This window comes from Armigeres subalbatus, chromosome 2 (assembly GCF_024139115.2).
Source record: "Armigeres subalbatus isolate Guangzhou_Male chromosome 2, GZ_Asu_2, whole genome shotgun sequence".
Taxonomy (NCBI): Eukaryota; Metazoa; Arthropoda; class Insecta; order Diptera; family Culicidae; genus Armigeres; species Armigeres subalbatus.
In genome coordinates, this window is record NC_085140.1 from 274,432,273 (window position 1) to 274,449,441 (window position 17,169).

At 42.0% G+C, this 17,169-nt stretch overlaps 2 protein-coding genes across 7 annotated transcripts in view; both read left to right on the top strand.

The window, feature by feature from the left end:
• Window positions 1-17,169, top strand: part of LOC134212260 (nuclear receptor-binding protein homolog) — a 217,120-nt gene that overhangs the window by 79,707 nt on the left and 120,244 nt on the right. For all 6 annotated transcript variants that reach the window (XM_062689954.1, XM_062689957.1, XM_062689958.1 and 3 more), the window contains one exon: window positions 15,405-15,615. In XM_062689954.1, coding sequence (XP_062545938.1) covers window positions 15,481-15,615 — 135 coding nt within the window. In that variant the 5' untranslated portion in view covers window positions 15,405-15,480. The remainder of the gene's footprint in view (window positions 1-15,404; window positions 15,616-17,169) is intronic.
• On the top strand, window positions 8,092-9,120 carry LOC134209739 (uncharacterized). The gene is made up of 3 exons (XM_062685754.1): window positions 8,092-8,165; window positions 8,272-8,651; window positions 8,933-9,120. Exons 1-3 carry the CDS (start codon window positions 8,092-8,094, stop codon window positions 9,118-9,120), a joined length of 642 nt encoding a protein of 213 aa, XP_062541738.1.

Sequence of the window (17,169 nt, forward strand, 5' to 3'; positions counted from 1 at the left end):
CACGTGTTTGAGAAGAGAGAGAGATAGATGAGTGTGATTGATCTGCTAATTGCCGTAGAGGGCTACACCACATTTATCACATTACCGCTAGGATAACTTAATGATGGTAGCATTACGTTTACTGTAGCATAGAGGTAGACCACCCGTGTAGCGTACTGGGAGTTGTTCAATTTCCACCGGTAGACAAGGGATATTTTTGCATATTTCTCAAATATTCTTCTCCCCAAAACACATGTTTTCAGTCCTCAGTATCGTTTTCCACATTGAAAATGTAAGACGATAGTCGAAAACCTAAACTTGCAAAAGTACGACAATCGGGCGCGTGAATCAAGTGAAGGGTCTGGGAGTTATTTTAGACTCGAAATCAACATTCACGCAACATGTCTCGTATATCGTTGAGAAAGCTTCAAAGACGCTAGGATTTATTTTCAAAACAGCTAAAAAATTTACCGATGTCTATTGTCTGAAGTTTCTGTATTGTGCCCAAGGATGTATTTAGTAATCTGCGTTTGATCATTTAGTAGTTTGTCAAGGGTATACCCCGTTAGGCATAAGTACGTTAGGCATAAAGACGTTAGGCATAAGTCTTCTTCTTATTGGCATTACATCCCCACACTGGGACAGAGCCGCCTCGCAGCTTAGTGTTCATTAAGCACTTCCACAGCTATTAACTGCGAGGTTTCTAAGCCAAGTTACCATTTTTGCATTCATATATCATGAGGCTAACACGATGATACTTTTATGCCCAGGGAAGTCGAGACAATTTCCAATCCGAAAATTGCCTAGACCGGCATCGGGAATCGAACCCAGCCACCCTCAGCATGGTCTAGCTTTGTAGCCGCGCGTCTTACCGCACGGTTAAGGAGGCATAAGTACGTTAGGCATAATGGACGTTAGGCATAATGTACGTTAGGCATAATGAACGTTAGGCATAAAATTACCCAAAGAACAGCCTATGATATAAAGAAGGCAGAATTATGCCTAACGTCCATTATGCTTATCGTACATTATGCCTAACGTCCGTTATGTCTAACGTCCATTATGCCTAACGTACTTATGCCAAACGTCCTTATGCCTAACGTCGCGGACCCGTTTTTCAATAACTCATCAAAGAGGCTTAATTTCAAAACGTGTTGTATGGTGGACTTCTAGTGCGAAGGTTTTTCTACAAATCTGCCGTACTAGATGATCGATAACATCCTTGATTGTGCCTTCGTTCGCTCCGCACTGGAATATTGTGCGGCAGTTTGGAGTCCGGCCTACAAAAAAGGCTCTGATGGATAAGAATCCGTCTTGAAGAAGTCCGCAGAATTTTCCGTGGAAATTCCGACGATTCAATGGAATTTCCGTAGTTTTTTACGGTTGATCCCTAGAACCATCACGTTAGAACTCCAGAGAAATTTTTGTGGAAATATTGATGATATCCTTAAAAACTCCAAACTAGAAATTTCGAAAATCCTACCGTAAAAACTAAGACAAACTTCGAGTGCAAATTTTGAAAGATTTTCCGTTGAAATTCAAAAAAAAAATCTCGTTGAAATAGAATTTTTGAACGGAGAAAGTCGTTTGGCAGGAAGCTATTTTGCCAAATGTCACAACGCTTAACAAACATTGGAGGAAAATAAAGTGCCTATATGATCAAAAGTAGTCCTCTATACTGCCGCTAACTGCAAGTCGAGCACAACTGGTTATGGACGCCATATACAGATGTGCTCGACTTGCGGTTATCGGCAGTATAGCTTATATAGCTAAAATTTTTTGTTGGCTTGGCCCAATATTCTAGATTTGACATCTAGTCTAAAATTATTTTGCCGAAAATGTAATTTGGTCGAACAGTTCCTTTGGCTGAAAAAGGGCGAAAAGCTCAATTGGCTTTTTCGGGCAAATTACCAAGTCGACCGAATAAGTCTTTCGGCTGTTTGTCGCTTTCCACCAACTGTCATTTTTGGTCAAATCATTCTCTACAGAATCGTTTCGGACGAGTGTTCAATTCGGCCTAATGGAATTTGGCTAGGTGACTTTTGGCCAAATCTGTTATTCGAATAAATGGCTTTTCGTCGATTAACTTTCGGCCAAACGACAGATAGGGTCATTTGGCCGATAAACACAAGGCCGAAAGGTGTTTGGCCGAATATGTCATTTGGCCGAACAAACCATTAGGCCAAAACCCATCTGGTCGACAATTTTATTTAGCTGAAATGGACATACGGCCGAAAATGTCGTTCGGCCGACTGGCCATTTGACCGAAAAAGTCGTTTGGCCGAAATGGTCGTTTGGCAGATAGGCCATTAAGCCGCAAATGCTATTTGGCCAATTGGGTGGATATTTTTGACCATATTACTCGTGTCAAACAACCATTTCGACCTTATAACCTATTCGGCTAAACGACCATTTTAGCCAAACGACGTGTTAGGGAAGAATGCTTTTTCGGCCAAATTACCAATTTGTAAAAAAAATCTCCACGCTGATTCACGCTGCCGCCGCTGACCAAAATTCTGACAAACGCCGTCGCCGCCGATTTTTGGACCAGTGCATTCCTTAATACCTGCACAAAATTTATAATATTTGGACGTTTCATATCTACGTTTTCGTTTCTTTTGCAAATCGCCTAATTACAATTCATATTTCATTGTTATTGTCTGATTAGCTCATCTTTCAACAAATGTGAATAAAATATTCCGTTAGCGCAGGATTAAATCATGTTGCAATTTGGATCCTACCAGCTGACTTCACTGCGTCTTCATATAATTCGCACCACACACTGGTGGTGCAGACTTTTCGTGATCCATCGCTAATGATCTTAAGGAAAACGCAAACCGGGCCTGCTCGCCTGAACGTGATGCACGATTTAGTGTTCGGTGAAAAGTTCCATGACTCTGAACCACGATGACTGTTAAAACCTGTTAATCTTGCTCCGTTCCGTTTGTTGGCCAAGGACCTGTGCACGGAATTTATTTTTACGATGCTGCTGCGTGCCTTCCGCAGAACCAAAAAAAAAGGTTTTGACTAACTCAACAAGACACGAAATGAAGCATGACGATGAACCGGCGCGCGATGCATAGCGAGAGGGGACACATGCAAACCATATTCTTCGTGATTTGTGATTATGCATGAAAGGGTTACGGCGCGTTTTTCGTCTGGATGCAGTTGATTCCTTCAATAGCAGAGATTGGTTCGAAGAGAACCCTATTCATTAATCCATTTATTAGTACCTTTAGAGATCAATAGAAATCAAATTCCGATATTAATATGAATCTGCTCAAATTATTGCCGCGGTGCCGCTACCACCTATATTTCCTATTTCTCCACTTCTGCTGAGAACTGATCGTGTGTCTATTAAACTATTGAGCAAAAAATCATCGAAGTCGAAATTTACCCATTTTGCCGGAGAATCCGCATTTTTACGGGAATTGACCAATGAGAAAAGACCCAGTCCCCATGGTGACGATGTATGGGCGTTGTTTAATATTTGGCATTTCGTTCACATAAACATACACAAATGGACAAAAATTGAACAAGACTTTTCTTTGAATTCAGACTAACTATTTTACCAGTCGCGTTTGAATGATGAACCGGGTTATCTTTATCTGAATTGTTCAACACTGAATACACAGGATGAAAATAATGGAACACCATCCTAAATCCTTTTTCATGCTATGTTCAATATTATTACTGCACTTAAAAGGACAATAATTCACCCATTACTCTATTTTCAGTAGGTACCTACTGACTCAGCCCCACATTGTTACTTGCCAGCGCATCAAGTGGAATGTAGCTTCCGATGAATCATCATCCACGTTGCCATGCGAGAGTGTATGAATATGCAATTATATTAATTTATTTTCAGAAATACAATCATGTCCTACATATCATTAGTATATTTGGATGGGTGGTTAAATTGAATCACACGAAACTCCATATAGTGCCCTGTATATATAAATCTAATATCCATTTACATATTTGACTTTTCTTTGGCTCTTTTAAAAACATATCAGAATATATATTTACCCTTCTTTTAAGTTTGAGGGTCTGCAAATGCTCAAAAGCTGTTAAAAGTTGTTCGAAAGTGATGATGATTGTAGCGAATCTTCTCTATTGTCTAATGCAATAAAAACAAATTTATCCCTTGGAAAATAGAAAAAGTAAAACAATTTTGTGGATTCTTTTTGCACATCTCACTCATGCTCACTAGATGATACTAAAAGAATGACAATATAATCTTCATTTCTTTGTTTTTGGTAGGAATAACACAAGAGTCTTGAGTGTAAAAAATTGAACATGTACTAACCCTATATAAGTAAAAAACGATTTAATCATTCTTTACTTTCGGACAATGTACAAACTACGAAACATCATGAACGTGGTGGAAAATCAATAACTAAACTACCTTTGCCAGTTTTCCACTGTTAGCAAAACCCGAGCTGTGCTCACAGGCGACGAAGATAATGGTGAAAGCTCAGCAGTCAGCACCACTTACTCCTCATCTTCGTGGCACATTATGCAAACGAAATGCTGCACCGCGCGGTCCTGTAGAGTGGCCAATAAAGTGAATTGCACCGAGAGAAAAAAAAATGCTTAATTGCACCCTTAACGAGGCCAGTTAGTCACAGTGTGTTCTGTAGCTGTTTTATTACATACTTCGCTTAGTTCGGGGTACAAGTTCTTAATCGTAGAACAATAGATATAAGTGGCTTCTTAAATGCAGAACAATATATGTGCTGAGTTGGAAGACAGCCAAAGTTGATTAACACTAAGTTGTACGGTTTGACTTCGGTGCTGCCAAGATGGTGGGTAAAGTTCGTCTGATACTGAACGGCGAAATAAGCTCCCTGTCGTTTGTTGTTATTTAGAATAATTTATCACAAGTACGAAGGAAATATATGCAGACGCACCATTCTGAAATCATAATAAAACACAAACCAGATAAAAATCAATTATGTTAAGATATCCGTTGGTTTTTAGTTTGAAGGTAACGGTTAGATGAGCTTTCCTTAGTCTAGCGGTAGGATACTCGGCTACGAAGTAAGACCATGTTGAAGGTGGCTGAGTTTGATTAACGGTTCCTTGGAAATTTTGTGGTTAAACTTTTCTCGACCTTCTGACCTATTTAGCTGAATATTTGTTTAAGTTTCCATGGAAATTTCGTATGTATTTCCACAGGAAGCTTGTTTTAATTTCCATGGAAAATTTATTTGAATTTCCACTGAATTCTCAGTCAGAATCCACGAAAAAATCGTTTGAATTTCCACGGGAAATTTGTTGATTTTTTTCGATTTTTTCCGAGAAATTCAGCGGTCAGATATCGAGGTTTTCGTAATCTGGCAAGCTAACATGAAAGTGGAGCACAAAGTCATACACAGCCACCTTTAAATCGCGAGTAACAGGGCTCTCGCGAAAGATGGAATTTCTTTTATTAGCAAAGGTGACAGTAAATCTTCCTGTAGCCAATGTGGACATGGTTGGATGGGAAGTTCCAGCCGGCGTAGAATTGGCAGACCCAGCCTTTTTGCCTTTCGCGTATACTAAGTATACGTAACGGCTATAGGATTACTCCAAATCCGAACTTTTGATAGAAGGCTCGGAGACCCATAGTGTTATATACCAATCGACTCAGCTCGACGAATTGAGGTGATGTCTGTATGTGTGTGTGAACAAAAAAAATGTGAGACACACTTTTTTTGTACTTAGCGTTATCGGATTTGCTTGCAACAGGTTGCATTCGATGCGAAATCCTTCCTAATTGTGCGTTATAGGAAATTGGCTCAACAGCCACTGTGTTCCGGAGTTATTAAAAAAACAAAGGTCTTCCCTGATTTTTTTTTTTAAACGTTTTTTTTTAACTGCTGCAATGCATTCAAATGAAGTGAATTGATGGAAACAACTGAATCACGGTGTCTTCGTTCGAAGAGGCTTATTTTCAAAAAATCAGTATCTCTGAAACACCCACTACACGAAAATATAGGTTCTTCTTTTTCACGTAGGTAAATTTTTGAATTTTCTATCGGTGGTCATTTTTCTATACATTTTAGAAGGGGTAAAATCGGCTATCATTTAAGATTTCTATGGGGTTTGCACCAAAAATAGTGAAAAGAAATAAAAATTGTTCTAGATCTCCCGGTAGAACATTTTAGGTTTCCCACTATATGAAAGAGGAGAGCATATACTTTCGCATGGTGGGTGTTTCAGAAATACTGATTTTTGAAAAATAATATTTCCCCACAGAGACACCGTGTCTTAATTGTTTTATTGTTTTATAATACATGAGAAAGGCACCATCACCGCTAAATAGATTATTCTGAGTTTTTACATCTAAGGTTGTCGGCTTGGTGTTAGGGATACAACACTTCACTTTCTTCAACAAAGGAAACAAGGTTAGTCTTGAACATAGACTGTTAAAAGAACCAGAATTGCGTAACTAATATCGAAAGTTTATGAAAGACTACCTAGAGCTAGCCCACATGCGCAAGGTGGAAGCGCAGCAGGTAAGCAATGAAGGGATTTGTTGTTACTTACCTCATCATACTGTAGTCAAGGAGGAAAGCACCACAACCAAGGTTCGAGTAGTATTTGATGCGTCGTGCAAAACGATAACATAAACCTCGCTCAACGATACGCTACTGGCAAGACCGGTCATCTAGGATGATTTTCGGTCAATTATCCTGCGAAGCAGAAAAAGGCAAAACATGGTGGTCTCGGATGTTGAGAAAATGTTTCGACATATTCGAATTAGTAAATAGGACACCCCACTAAAGCTAGTATGGCATCAAGATTCCCGAGACAAGCAGAGCGGAGATTTTGTCAAAGCGGAGAGTTGTGTCAGCCATGGCGACACCATTCAATCCGTTAGGCTTGGAAGACGAGAAAGAAAGAAAATTAGATTGGGATCACCCATTACCACCTGTTGTGGATACCGAGTGGCGTAATTTCCAAGCACAGCTCCCACAACTGAACAAAATGGTTGTCGATCGTTGTGTGATCCAGCAAATGTAGAGCTGCATATATTTCGCAATGCGTCAGTGCAAGCATACGGCGCTGCCGTGCAGCTTTCAAGAAGGATCCTGGAAGCGATTAAGATGGATGTGGAAGTGTTTTTCTGGACAGATTCAACTCGTGTCTTGCAGTGGATAAAAGCTGTCCCATCAACATGAAAGACCTTTGTGCCCAACCGCGTAGCAAAAATTCAAGGATTATCGGAGAATCGAATCTGGCGTCATTTTTCTGGACATCTGAACCCTGCTGACTTAATTTAACTTGGGGTTAAACCGGACCAGCTTAAAGACTGTAGCCTCTGGTGGGAAGGTCTGCCTTGGCTCCGGATTGATAAAGATACCTGGCCAATTCAAAGGCACTCGCTAATATCAGAAGAGGTGGCCAAAGAAGGTCGTCGAACGACAGCTCACTGCACAAATCAACTTCAGTAGCTGATACGTACAGAAGTTCCCAAATTTCATGGATCTGGTGAGACTTACTACTTACTGGCTACGATTGATGGATATCTTGAGGAAGGTTTGACCTACCAAGCTGCGATATGGTGTGCTTCAGGTATCAGAACTACGGGAAGCTGAATATGTGGTCATTCGTCGTGTCCAACAAGACGTGTTCAATGAGGAGTGGAAGGTACTTTCGGCAGGTGGTACGGTAGCCATAAGCTCGCCGTGACTCTGGTTTCATCCTAGGCTATCACAGGACAAAATAATTCGTGTTGGAGAGTGATTAGAACATTCGCCAGAACGTGAAGGTACCAAGCATCTGGTTGTCCTACCAGCAAGGCACCCGTTCACTAAAAGGCTTTTGGAATACCATCATCTTAAATTACTTCATGCGGGACCACAGCTGCTACTGGGTGCAATTAGATTACATTATTTGCCACTGGGCGGCCGCAGTTTGGCAAGAGAAGTAGTGCAGCAATGTATACGATGCTTCCGAGTAAAACCGAAGGCAGTTGAACAGTTCATGGGAGAACATTCAGCGGCTCGAGTAACTGTATGAAAATCATTCTCCAACACCGGCGTGGATTATTTTGGCCCAATATACGTTCGGCTGACACCGCGTAGAGATGCTGTGAAGGCGTATGTGCCAGTATTTATCTGCATGTGTACCAAGGCGGTGCATCTCAAGTTGGTAACGGATCTGTTCACCGAAAGATTCATCCAAGCATTACGCAGGTTTATTAGTAGACGAGTAAGGGTTACTGACATCGACTCGGATAACAGATCCAACTTTGTCGGTGCCCGTAATCAGACGAAACAATTTTTTTTTGCTACTGAAAAGCAAAGAACATCACGAGACGGTAGCTAGCAAAAGTACCAAGGACGAAATTCAGTGGCACTTCAATTCTTCAAGTGCTCCACACTTCGGAGGTCTGCTGTGCAAGTGCGAGCAAGTGCTGATCTTTGAAGACATGAACACACTTCTAGAACAAGTTGAAGCTTGTTTAAATTCAAGACCGCTCACTGCAATATCAGACGACCCGAACGATTTGGAACCCATAGCCCCAGGACATTTCCTGACGGGAGCCTCGTTGCATCAACTACCGGACCGGGATTTTTCATCTGTTCCAATAAATAGGCTTTCTCAGTATCAGGTGACACAAAAGAAATTGCAGGAGCTCTGGAATAGAAAGCAGCGAGAGTACTTGTCGCAATTACAAGGTAGGCGTCCAGCAGTCCCAATATCAATAGGTCAACTTATCGCCATTCGTAATGATAACGTACCACCAATCAGGGGGAAGAATAGTAAAGATACATCCGGGAGAGGACGGTGTGGTAAGAGTTGCTACAGTAACGACAGCAACGGGAACTTTGGATAGACCCATTGAGAAGTTGTGTATCCTTCCATAATCGGCTCTGAATGACAACAACAACAACAACCAATAGTGGAACAATCGACCCGTTCACCTAGGCACGAGAGGTTTCTTTTCTTCTATTTTCAGTAATCCCAGTTAGTTCACGACGGGCGGGAATGTCTGCGAATGGTAAAATTAATCGATGCACCCCTCGAGTGAAGCAGGAAAGGGCGAAAATGTGTGACGAGATCCACGACGGAAATTTGGTAACGATTGACAACTCGGCCACCCCACGAGGATTAGCATTTGAAAAATTGAAACAACCTACCGGATAAAAACGGAATCTGAACCCGAGTTTTTAAATGGAATTTGACTCAAAATATATGTTTAAGTTAGAATAAATAAATGTAGTCCGACGTCAAATATAATGTTGTTATAGTGCAGAGAAATGCAACGTGTAATGACTGTAGGTATAAATAAATTGTGTTAAGTGTAAAAGATGTTTTGTTGTGGACAAAAAATCTAAATCCCACGGAAACACCCAAGGAAATAAATATTGACGGCCGTCCAAGTCCACCCACAATAGGTGTCCACCTTGTGGGAAGTTATCACTGAGCCTTCCCACGGTACACAGCGGAACCGACACAACTCCCGGCGGGGTATTTCGGACGCGTAAAGTGGACAAGAAAACAAGCGATTCGCTCTCCGCGGTGGTCGTTTATTTACTTCTATTTACATTCAACATACAATAGACAACAACATATTCACAGGGCTGGCAAGGGATTATAAACATCGTACACATAACATTAGACTTGTCCAACATTCAACACTCCTCCTCGAGGTTTATCATCTCTAACAGATATCACAAAGTCCACAAAGTATTACCTCACAAAGTCAAACAAAAGTTCTACATTGCTGGACACTCAGTCTTCGGTACTCTCCCTGCGTCATCAGCCCCTGCTTGGTCTTCTTCACCGCTTAGTCTTCGTTATTCACGACTCATCCGGCACACAGCATCGGGTTTCTCCTCAATATTCGTCCACACAGTCATAAAAATCGGTTTCTTCTATCAGGCGCTCCTCCTCGAGCGAACGCCCTTTGCTAGCTTTGCTTTGCATACCCGTACGCCAATTCCGCTTTCTTTCCTCTCCAACTCTCAAGGCATATAGTCCTCCACGAAGTTCAGCAACGGCTTCCACTCTTCTTCCGAGGCTAATTATCTCGCACTTAGCTTTGTTAAAGTTCACACTCAGTCCTTTCTGGGCAAGCTTCCGGACCGAAATCAAACCACAGTCCAGTCCCGGAATGTATAACACCTCTCTCATCACTACCTCGTTCACTTCGCCGTTGCCATCGATACACTTCAGCGTGCCTTCGCCTACTCCGGCAGATTTCACGGTAGAACCATCCGCCAACGTCACATCCCGCTTCACACTCACATCGATTTTGCTGAAGAATGTCCGATCACTGGTCATGTGGCTCGAACAGCCACTATCCACGTACCAGTTCCCTTACTGCCGATCGCCCCCACGCCGAAACAAATTCGGGGGTCCCTCTTCGCTGCCGTTTTCGCTTCCGGCTTCCGCAGCATCGGGCAATTTATCCGGATGTGTCCCGGTTTTCGGCATTGGTAACAAATTCGTTCCCTCGCACGTTCGCTTCTTCTTCTTCTGTGCACACTTAATGCCCGGTCCTCACACTCACGGGGCAGTCCTGCACGCTTCTCCATCCGTCGGTGGTACTCGTCCATCAGCCGCTGTTTCACAAACTCGATCGTCTGGTCCGCGTCTGGCCGGCTCTCCAACGCCGTCACTAGACCGTCGTACGACTCCGGCAAACTCCGGTAGATCATTGCGACCTGCAGCGAACTTTCGATCTTTTGACCGGCACACGATAGCCTATCAAACAGCTCATCCATGGCGAACAGGTGCGCTTCCATATCCGCACCTTCTTCGTAGTTTAAACTACACAGCTTCTTCAGAAGCGACACTCGCGACGTAACCGTAGCCTTTTCGTGGTACTTCTTCAGTTTCTTCCACACTTCGACCGCCGATTTGGCGTCTTTCACTAACGACAACTGATTATCTTCGACGTTAAGAATAATCATTGCCCTCGCCTTCTGATCTTCTTTCGACCAGCTCGCAGTCTCTGGCTCCGGTTTCTTCTCATTCACCGTATGCCACAGGTCGACACTGATCAGAAGCATTTCAATTTTTATTTTCCACGTTTGGTAATTCTTATTACCCAAACGCGCGATCGAAACTTTTTCAGCCATTTCGAAATCGTTCGTTTTCTGATGGCGCACACTGTATTCCCGTACACACACGAAGTCGGTACACAACAATGTCTTCGATCACCACCGGCTACAGTTACAGCTCGTTGCACAAAATGGTTCTCAGTCCGCACTAATTGCTTCTGAATCCAGCTTCGATGGAACGAAACACAGCTGGCAATCCGGACACTAACCACCTCCCGGTAATCACTTTTTACCTTTTCCAACGTTCTCAGCTGCCTTAACCACCCACTGCAGCACAGTCTAACGAGTGGAACAAATTTGCTCCCGCCGAACGACAAGCACAAAGGGTAGCGTCCGCGGGTAAACTTTCACACTCCGGGTCTATTTTCTCAGCGAAATCCACCGTTTTCTCCACTATCACTGGGCCAATAACCTGTGGGAAGTTATCACTGAGACTACACTGAGACCACGGTACACAGCGGAACCGACACAACTCCCGGCGGGGTATCTCGGACGCGTAAAGTGGACAAGAAAACAAGCGATTCGCTCTCCGCGGTGGTCGTTTATTTACTTCTATTTACATTCAACATACAATAGACAACAACATATTCACAGGGCTGGCAAGGGATTATAAACATCGTACACATAACATTAGACTTGTCCAACATTCAACACACCTCAGCTACCAGGAATCATTACACAACCAGCCAAATACAGTTCACATAGGAAGGAGATAAGGGCCAGTTCCCAAACAGTAGGCTTCCTCCATCTTCTCAAAGTTACGTGGTACGTTACGTTACTCCAACGAAGATTTGAAGAACTTTTTTGCGAATGTGCAGTAGATCGTGACGAAAGATCGTCATTTTCTAGTAGCCGACGTGCTTGTGCCGGAAACTCCAAATACGCCAATTTAAAATAAAAATCACTTCCAAGAGGAAAAATGACGGACGGAAATTTTTCATGCCTGTTCACATCGCGACCTACTTCGATCTCCAGAGGCAACCCTTAATAACCCTCCTCCCTCCAAAAAGGACTCCAGAATCCAGAAGTCCAGATTATTTGGATAGGATTATTGAAGTACTCTTCCCACATCACACCACAAGTCCCTGTTTACCAGCACCGCAGAAGGATGTTGGAGAAAAGCGATAAGAGTGCCAGATAGGATGATATCCCAAACGTAGCTTCTCATTACAATTCCTGATATGTTTATGACTGCCATACACAGCTGTATTGAGAATCGTAGTTTTCCGGACAGGTTTGCTATTGTCCAACCCTGAAAAGACTTCTGGAGGCTCATCGGCACATGGGCCCATCTCCCGACCTACCTACCACTACCACACATGGTACGGGAGGTCTGGCAAGAAACCGCTTTGTACTTTATTTACATATAAACAGCCGATTTTTATTATCTAAAAGATACATTCTTTTTCGTTTTTCTAATTTAAAAAATGCTTCAAAAAAACGTAAAACATAAATATACTAAAACTTACGAAATGCTGAGAGATCACGAATTTTAAATTTCCATATAGGGGGAAAGACGGCTTTGGCAGGTTTTATTCTATTATTGGCAGGAGGGTTTTTGTCGACCAAATTTTATGAAATTTGGCCACAATATTCTTTGATATGCAAAGAATGTTTAGGCCAAATTTGAGCCTAGCCAGTCATAAAAAACCCCCATGAAAATAATAGAACAAAACCTGCCAAAGCCGTCATCCCCCTAATTGTTACGTACATACTTTATCTATATTTTATATAACTGTCAATAGTGCAGTAAAATTCATTGTTTTTGATCTACGTTCTCTAACATGCCCAATATAGCTATAATAACACATTCATCTCCATTACACCTTGATTCATCGCATCTGTGACTGTCATCAGCTTGTTGAACCTGTCACAAACAACGCACCGTGAAGACCCTGACGAATGCGCCATTATTCGTCAAAACAGTCACGGTGCTCCTCTTTGTAATGCGATGACCATCTACCTTGTGGCGTCATCATTTGTTGGTCAGGCAGGATTGAATCCTTCTCGGCAAGTATGAGTATTTTTTGCGTTTAAGCTGTCACAGCACATTGTCATAATAATGCAATTACATACTAGGGCGCTTCATCATTAAATAAACGTTCTGATGTTCCACATTCTCCGATACGATTGATTGTCCTTGAACGAATTCTCCGGTTACAAACGAGCCCAAAATCTGCCGACATGCCTAATTTCCAGTTCATAATATGCGAGAACGTGATGAGTTAAGCTGTGTTGTTGAGTGTTGAGTCGGAGAGAGCCACGCCACGCGTTCGTTAGCCTGCGAGATCACGCAATTCGGAGGCTCCACATTCGCCGGTCGTGATGATTGGCTGGTAATTGGCCGCCTTCGGGGTTTAAACCAGCCCAGACGTGCTACAAATTGACATGTGAAAACAATTAGGTTCGGTTTTTTGGACACCACTCGTTGTTGTTGATAAGCGTCCTGCAGCGCCCCGTTGCTTATGTTGTTGCATTTTCGCATTCACGAGCGAGAAAGTAGCCATATGTAAATATTTTTTCACCTTTTAGGAAGATACACCCAGGTTTTTTTTTACACGGTTTGGTTTTGGTCGTTTAAGACCTTCAGAGTCAAAGAAGCAATGAGTTAACCCCACCAAAAAATTCACAAAAAATCAAAGAAAATTCAGGGGGTATTTGAAAAGCTGTAAAAGTTCAGGTTAACCGAGAAATTAATGAATTCCAACCGCGTAAAAAAAAACCTGGGTGTATATTTTTCTGTAGATCAATGTGTTAGAAAATTTAAAAAACTATGATTTGTCGGTTGGGATTCGTTTTAGAAATCGAAATTGGAACAATTATCATGAATTGACGGCGAAAGATAATCAATTATTAGGCAATCATCTTTTTGTCTTAACTTTATTGGTTGAAAAAAATCGTTTAAAGCGGTCACTTTTTTGCTGATCAAGCAATTCAGTGAATTAAACAGCAAGTAAAATATTTCAGTTCAATTTAATTCAATATGATAAGAAAACATATCACTTTTTGAAAGTTTAGTAGTCAAGTTCATCTTTTAGTCTGTTTAACCACTCGTTGCAGACGATCGACGAACACATTGTACGAGGTCCGCAGGTGCTCTTGTATTATTTCAACAGATGCCACCAGATGTCTCATCAGGACACAAAAAACATGATATTTTAGAGCAGACGCGGCCTCCAACATACTCCAACATACAGTCGAATTCATAGGGTTCATGTCCACGTTCTAAATAAACCCTGAAACCCCCTTTGCTGGGTTTTCTTCACTTTTTGAGCCGGTGTCTAATCCTGCCATAAGACCCAAACCCTGGTATCAAATAACGACCGGCCCATGGTTCGACGACGTTTTGTAGAACTAGTTGCCAATACGTATTTTGTATTATTTCGATTTATTCACTTATATAGCCGTTCAATTGCCGGACCCTGTAGGAAGTCAACCGACTGATGAACTACTTAATTGTTGGCGTCTCGACTAAAAACGAGAAAAGTAATGAAACTTTTATGTGAATATATCAGAATTATTCAGTCTATACATTTCCTTTTTCTTCCATTAACGGTATTCGCATGTTTCGCAGTTAAGAGTATCTTCGTATATTCCATCAATATTTTGCCCAACGATATCCGCCAGTCAATTATTTACCGGTCGATCAATTTTCTCCGTTCACGGACTTCTCTTCCGAACCGCTCTGTAATCATAGCGCTCTTTTATCACACTGACCGGGTGCAAGAGTGCTCACAACTGGAACGGCGCCAACATAATTCCTTTTGGTCTCATGTAAAACGACGCGATGGAATTTTTTTTTTGTTTCGTTAGTTCGTTGAAATACCAATATCGGTTAATATCAATAATAATTCCTCAAAATGACTTTTTTTTTACATAAAACTGAAGAAAAACCGTAATAATTGAATATATGCGGTATTATGCTATTTTTTCATGTATCAAGAATTTTAGAGTAACCTGCTCTGATACGTTCCTCATCTTGTGCACAATAAAATTAAATTAAATTAACTTCATTATATGTGTTGACTATTGACTCTATGCACATTAGGGCTGTTCAAATTTTATAAATGTTTAAACACTTCAACTCCCATTTGTTAATTAACCTCTATTAGGTAATTTAGGAGCTCTGGCAGAATTTCAGCCAATTGTGTGTTTATTTGGTGTGTATATGTAAATGAAACTAGTGAATAACTCACTGTTTTTGAGTTAGTTTGACGGTTTTTATGACAGTTATGTGGTGATTGGAGACATTTTTGAATTTTGGACTGCCCTACTGCTCATATAGTAAAACATGGCAGTAATATTCATCCAACGAATTTAATGCCAATAATTAACATTTTCTCCATTCTTTCCGATCCGCAGATACTAATTAAAACATCCTCGACACTCGGGCCGAGGTCGACCGGACTGATTTCCACCCAGTAGCTGCTATTCTGCCATGCCGGGTAGCCGTTCCAGTAATAACGACACCGAGCACAATAAGTCCCCTAGAGAGAGCGGTGAGGATTCGGAGGATGAAAGTGAAATTCTAGAGGAAAGTCCGTGCGGAAGATGGCTCAAGCGGAAGGAAGAGGTAAGTCGCGTGATAGTTTGCCTCGCACCCATTATTGGGTTCTTTACCTTTGGGATTGGGTTCGGTTTCTGTGAACCAGCAGGGGTACATATTTTGAAACACATTAGTCATCATAACACCAAACTTTATATGTTAACCTTAGCATTTTCGACATATTTTGCAATTTCCAAGTTCGCTGATAGAACGCATCTGATCGAAAATTATTGACATAGATTTAACAATTCTGTTTTGGTAATGGATATTTAGAATACTGTGTTTTTTTTTCAACTCGCTTATTCCAACCAACTTAGGTATGTCGAACACAAGTTGAAAATTCTTTGCAAACGTGAAATATCGGAATATTGAATAAAAATAAAAAAGATAGATCCTCCAGCGCCGGACAGCTCCCAATATCGGACACTTTTCAAAACGAGGTTCCTCAACCATTTTACGTTAATTTAATGCAAAAGAGAGCTATTTAAAAGATCTTAATTTCCATGAAATATCAGTGCCTTTTTCAATGTACCTATTATACAGACTTTTAGCCCAGGACTGGCTCGTCTCTTATTGTAGTTCGAAAATATACACCCGGTCCAGGGAAAGTTTACCCGTGTTTTCAATATAAATTCCACAGTCGTACCATTGAGGATGATTCTACAGTCCTTAGGGCAGGCGGAACATGTTCAGGGGATATAGAGTGGGGGAAAACGATGACCTGGGTCTTCGCCGCGTTGATACAGATCTTCCAGCTGGTGAGGTACTCTGTTAGGACATCCAGGCCTCGTTGGTGTTTTACAACTAGCGCTCAGATCACTCTACCATTGTAGACGATGGAGGTGTCATCTGCGAACAGAGACAGAGTGCCGCCTTCTGTTGGTTCTGGCATGTCGAAGGTGAACAGATTGAGACAGGGGCCCGAGGATACTGCCCTGGGAGACGCCTGCGACAACGTTGTGCGCATTGTAGCTCGCTCCGCTGATTGAGCCCCGGAATGGCCTTGCCGACATGTAATTGTTAATGATTTTCAACAGGTAGCTGGGGAAATTTTAGCGTTGTAGTTTGTACACCAGGCCATCATGCCATACATTGTCGAATGCCTTCTCAACATCAAGTAAGGCCAAGGCGGATGTTTTTGAGACAAACTTGTTCCGCCTGTGGACGTTGGCTACTCGAGTCAGTTGGGGTACGGTTGACCGACCGCGTCGGAAACCATACTGTTCCTCGAGCAAAATGTTGAGATTTTCGGCAGACTCAAGTAACCGGTAATGAACAGTTTTTTCGAATAGATTAGATAACCCTGAGAGAAGGCTGATGGGACGCTTACTTTTGGGGGGGAGGATCCTTCCCAGGCTTACGGATATGAATGACTTTCGCTGACTTCCAGGACGATGGGAAGGTAGTTGAGCAGGAAACACTGATTGAAGATCAGCGAAAGGTGCTCAAAAAACGGAGCAGAGTGGTTGAGCTCGAGATTCAGAATGTTATCGAGACCTGGGGACTTCATGTTCTTCAATGGTTTGATATCGGCCGTCAATTCGCCAGCTGAGATCTCCAACTACTCCGAGAAGTCGTTGG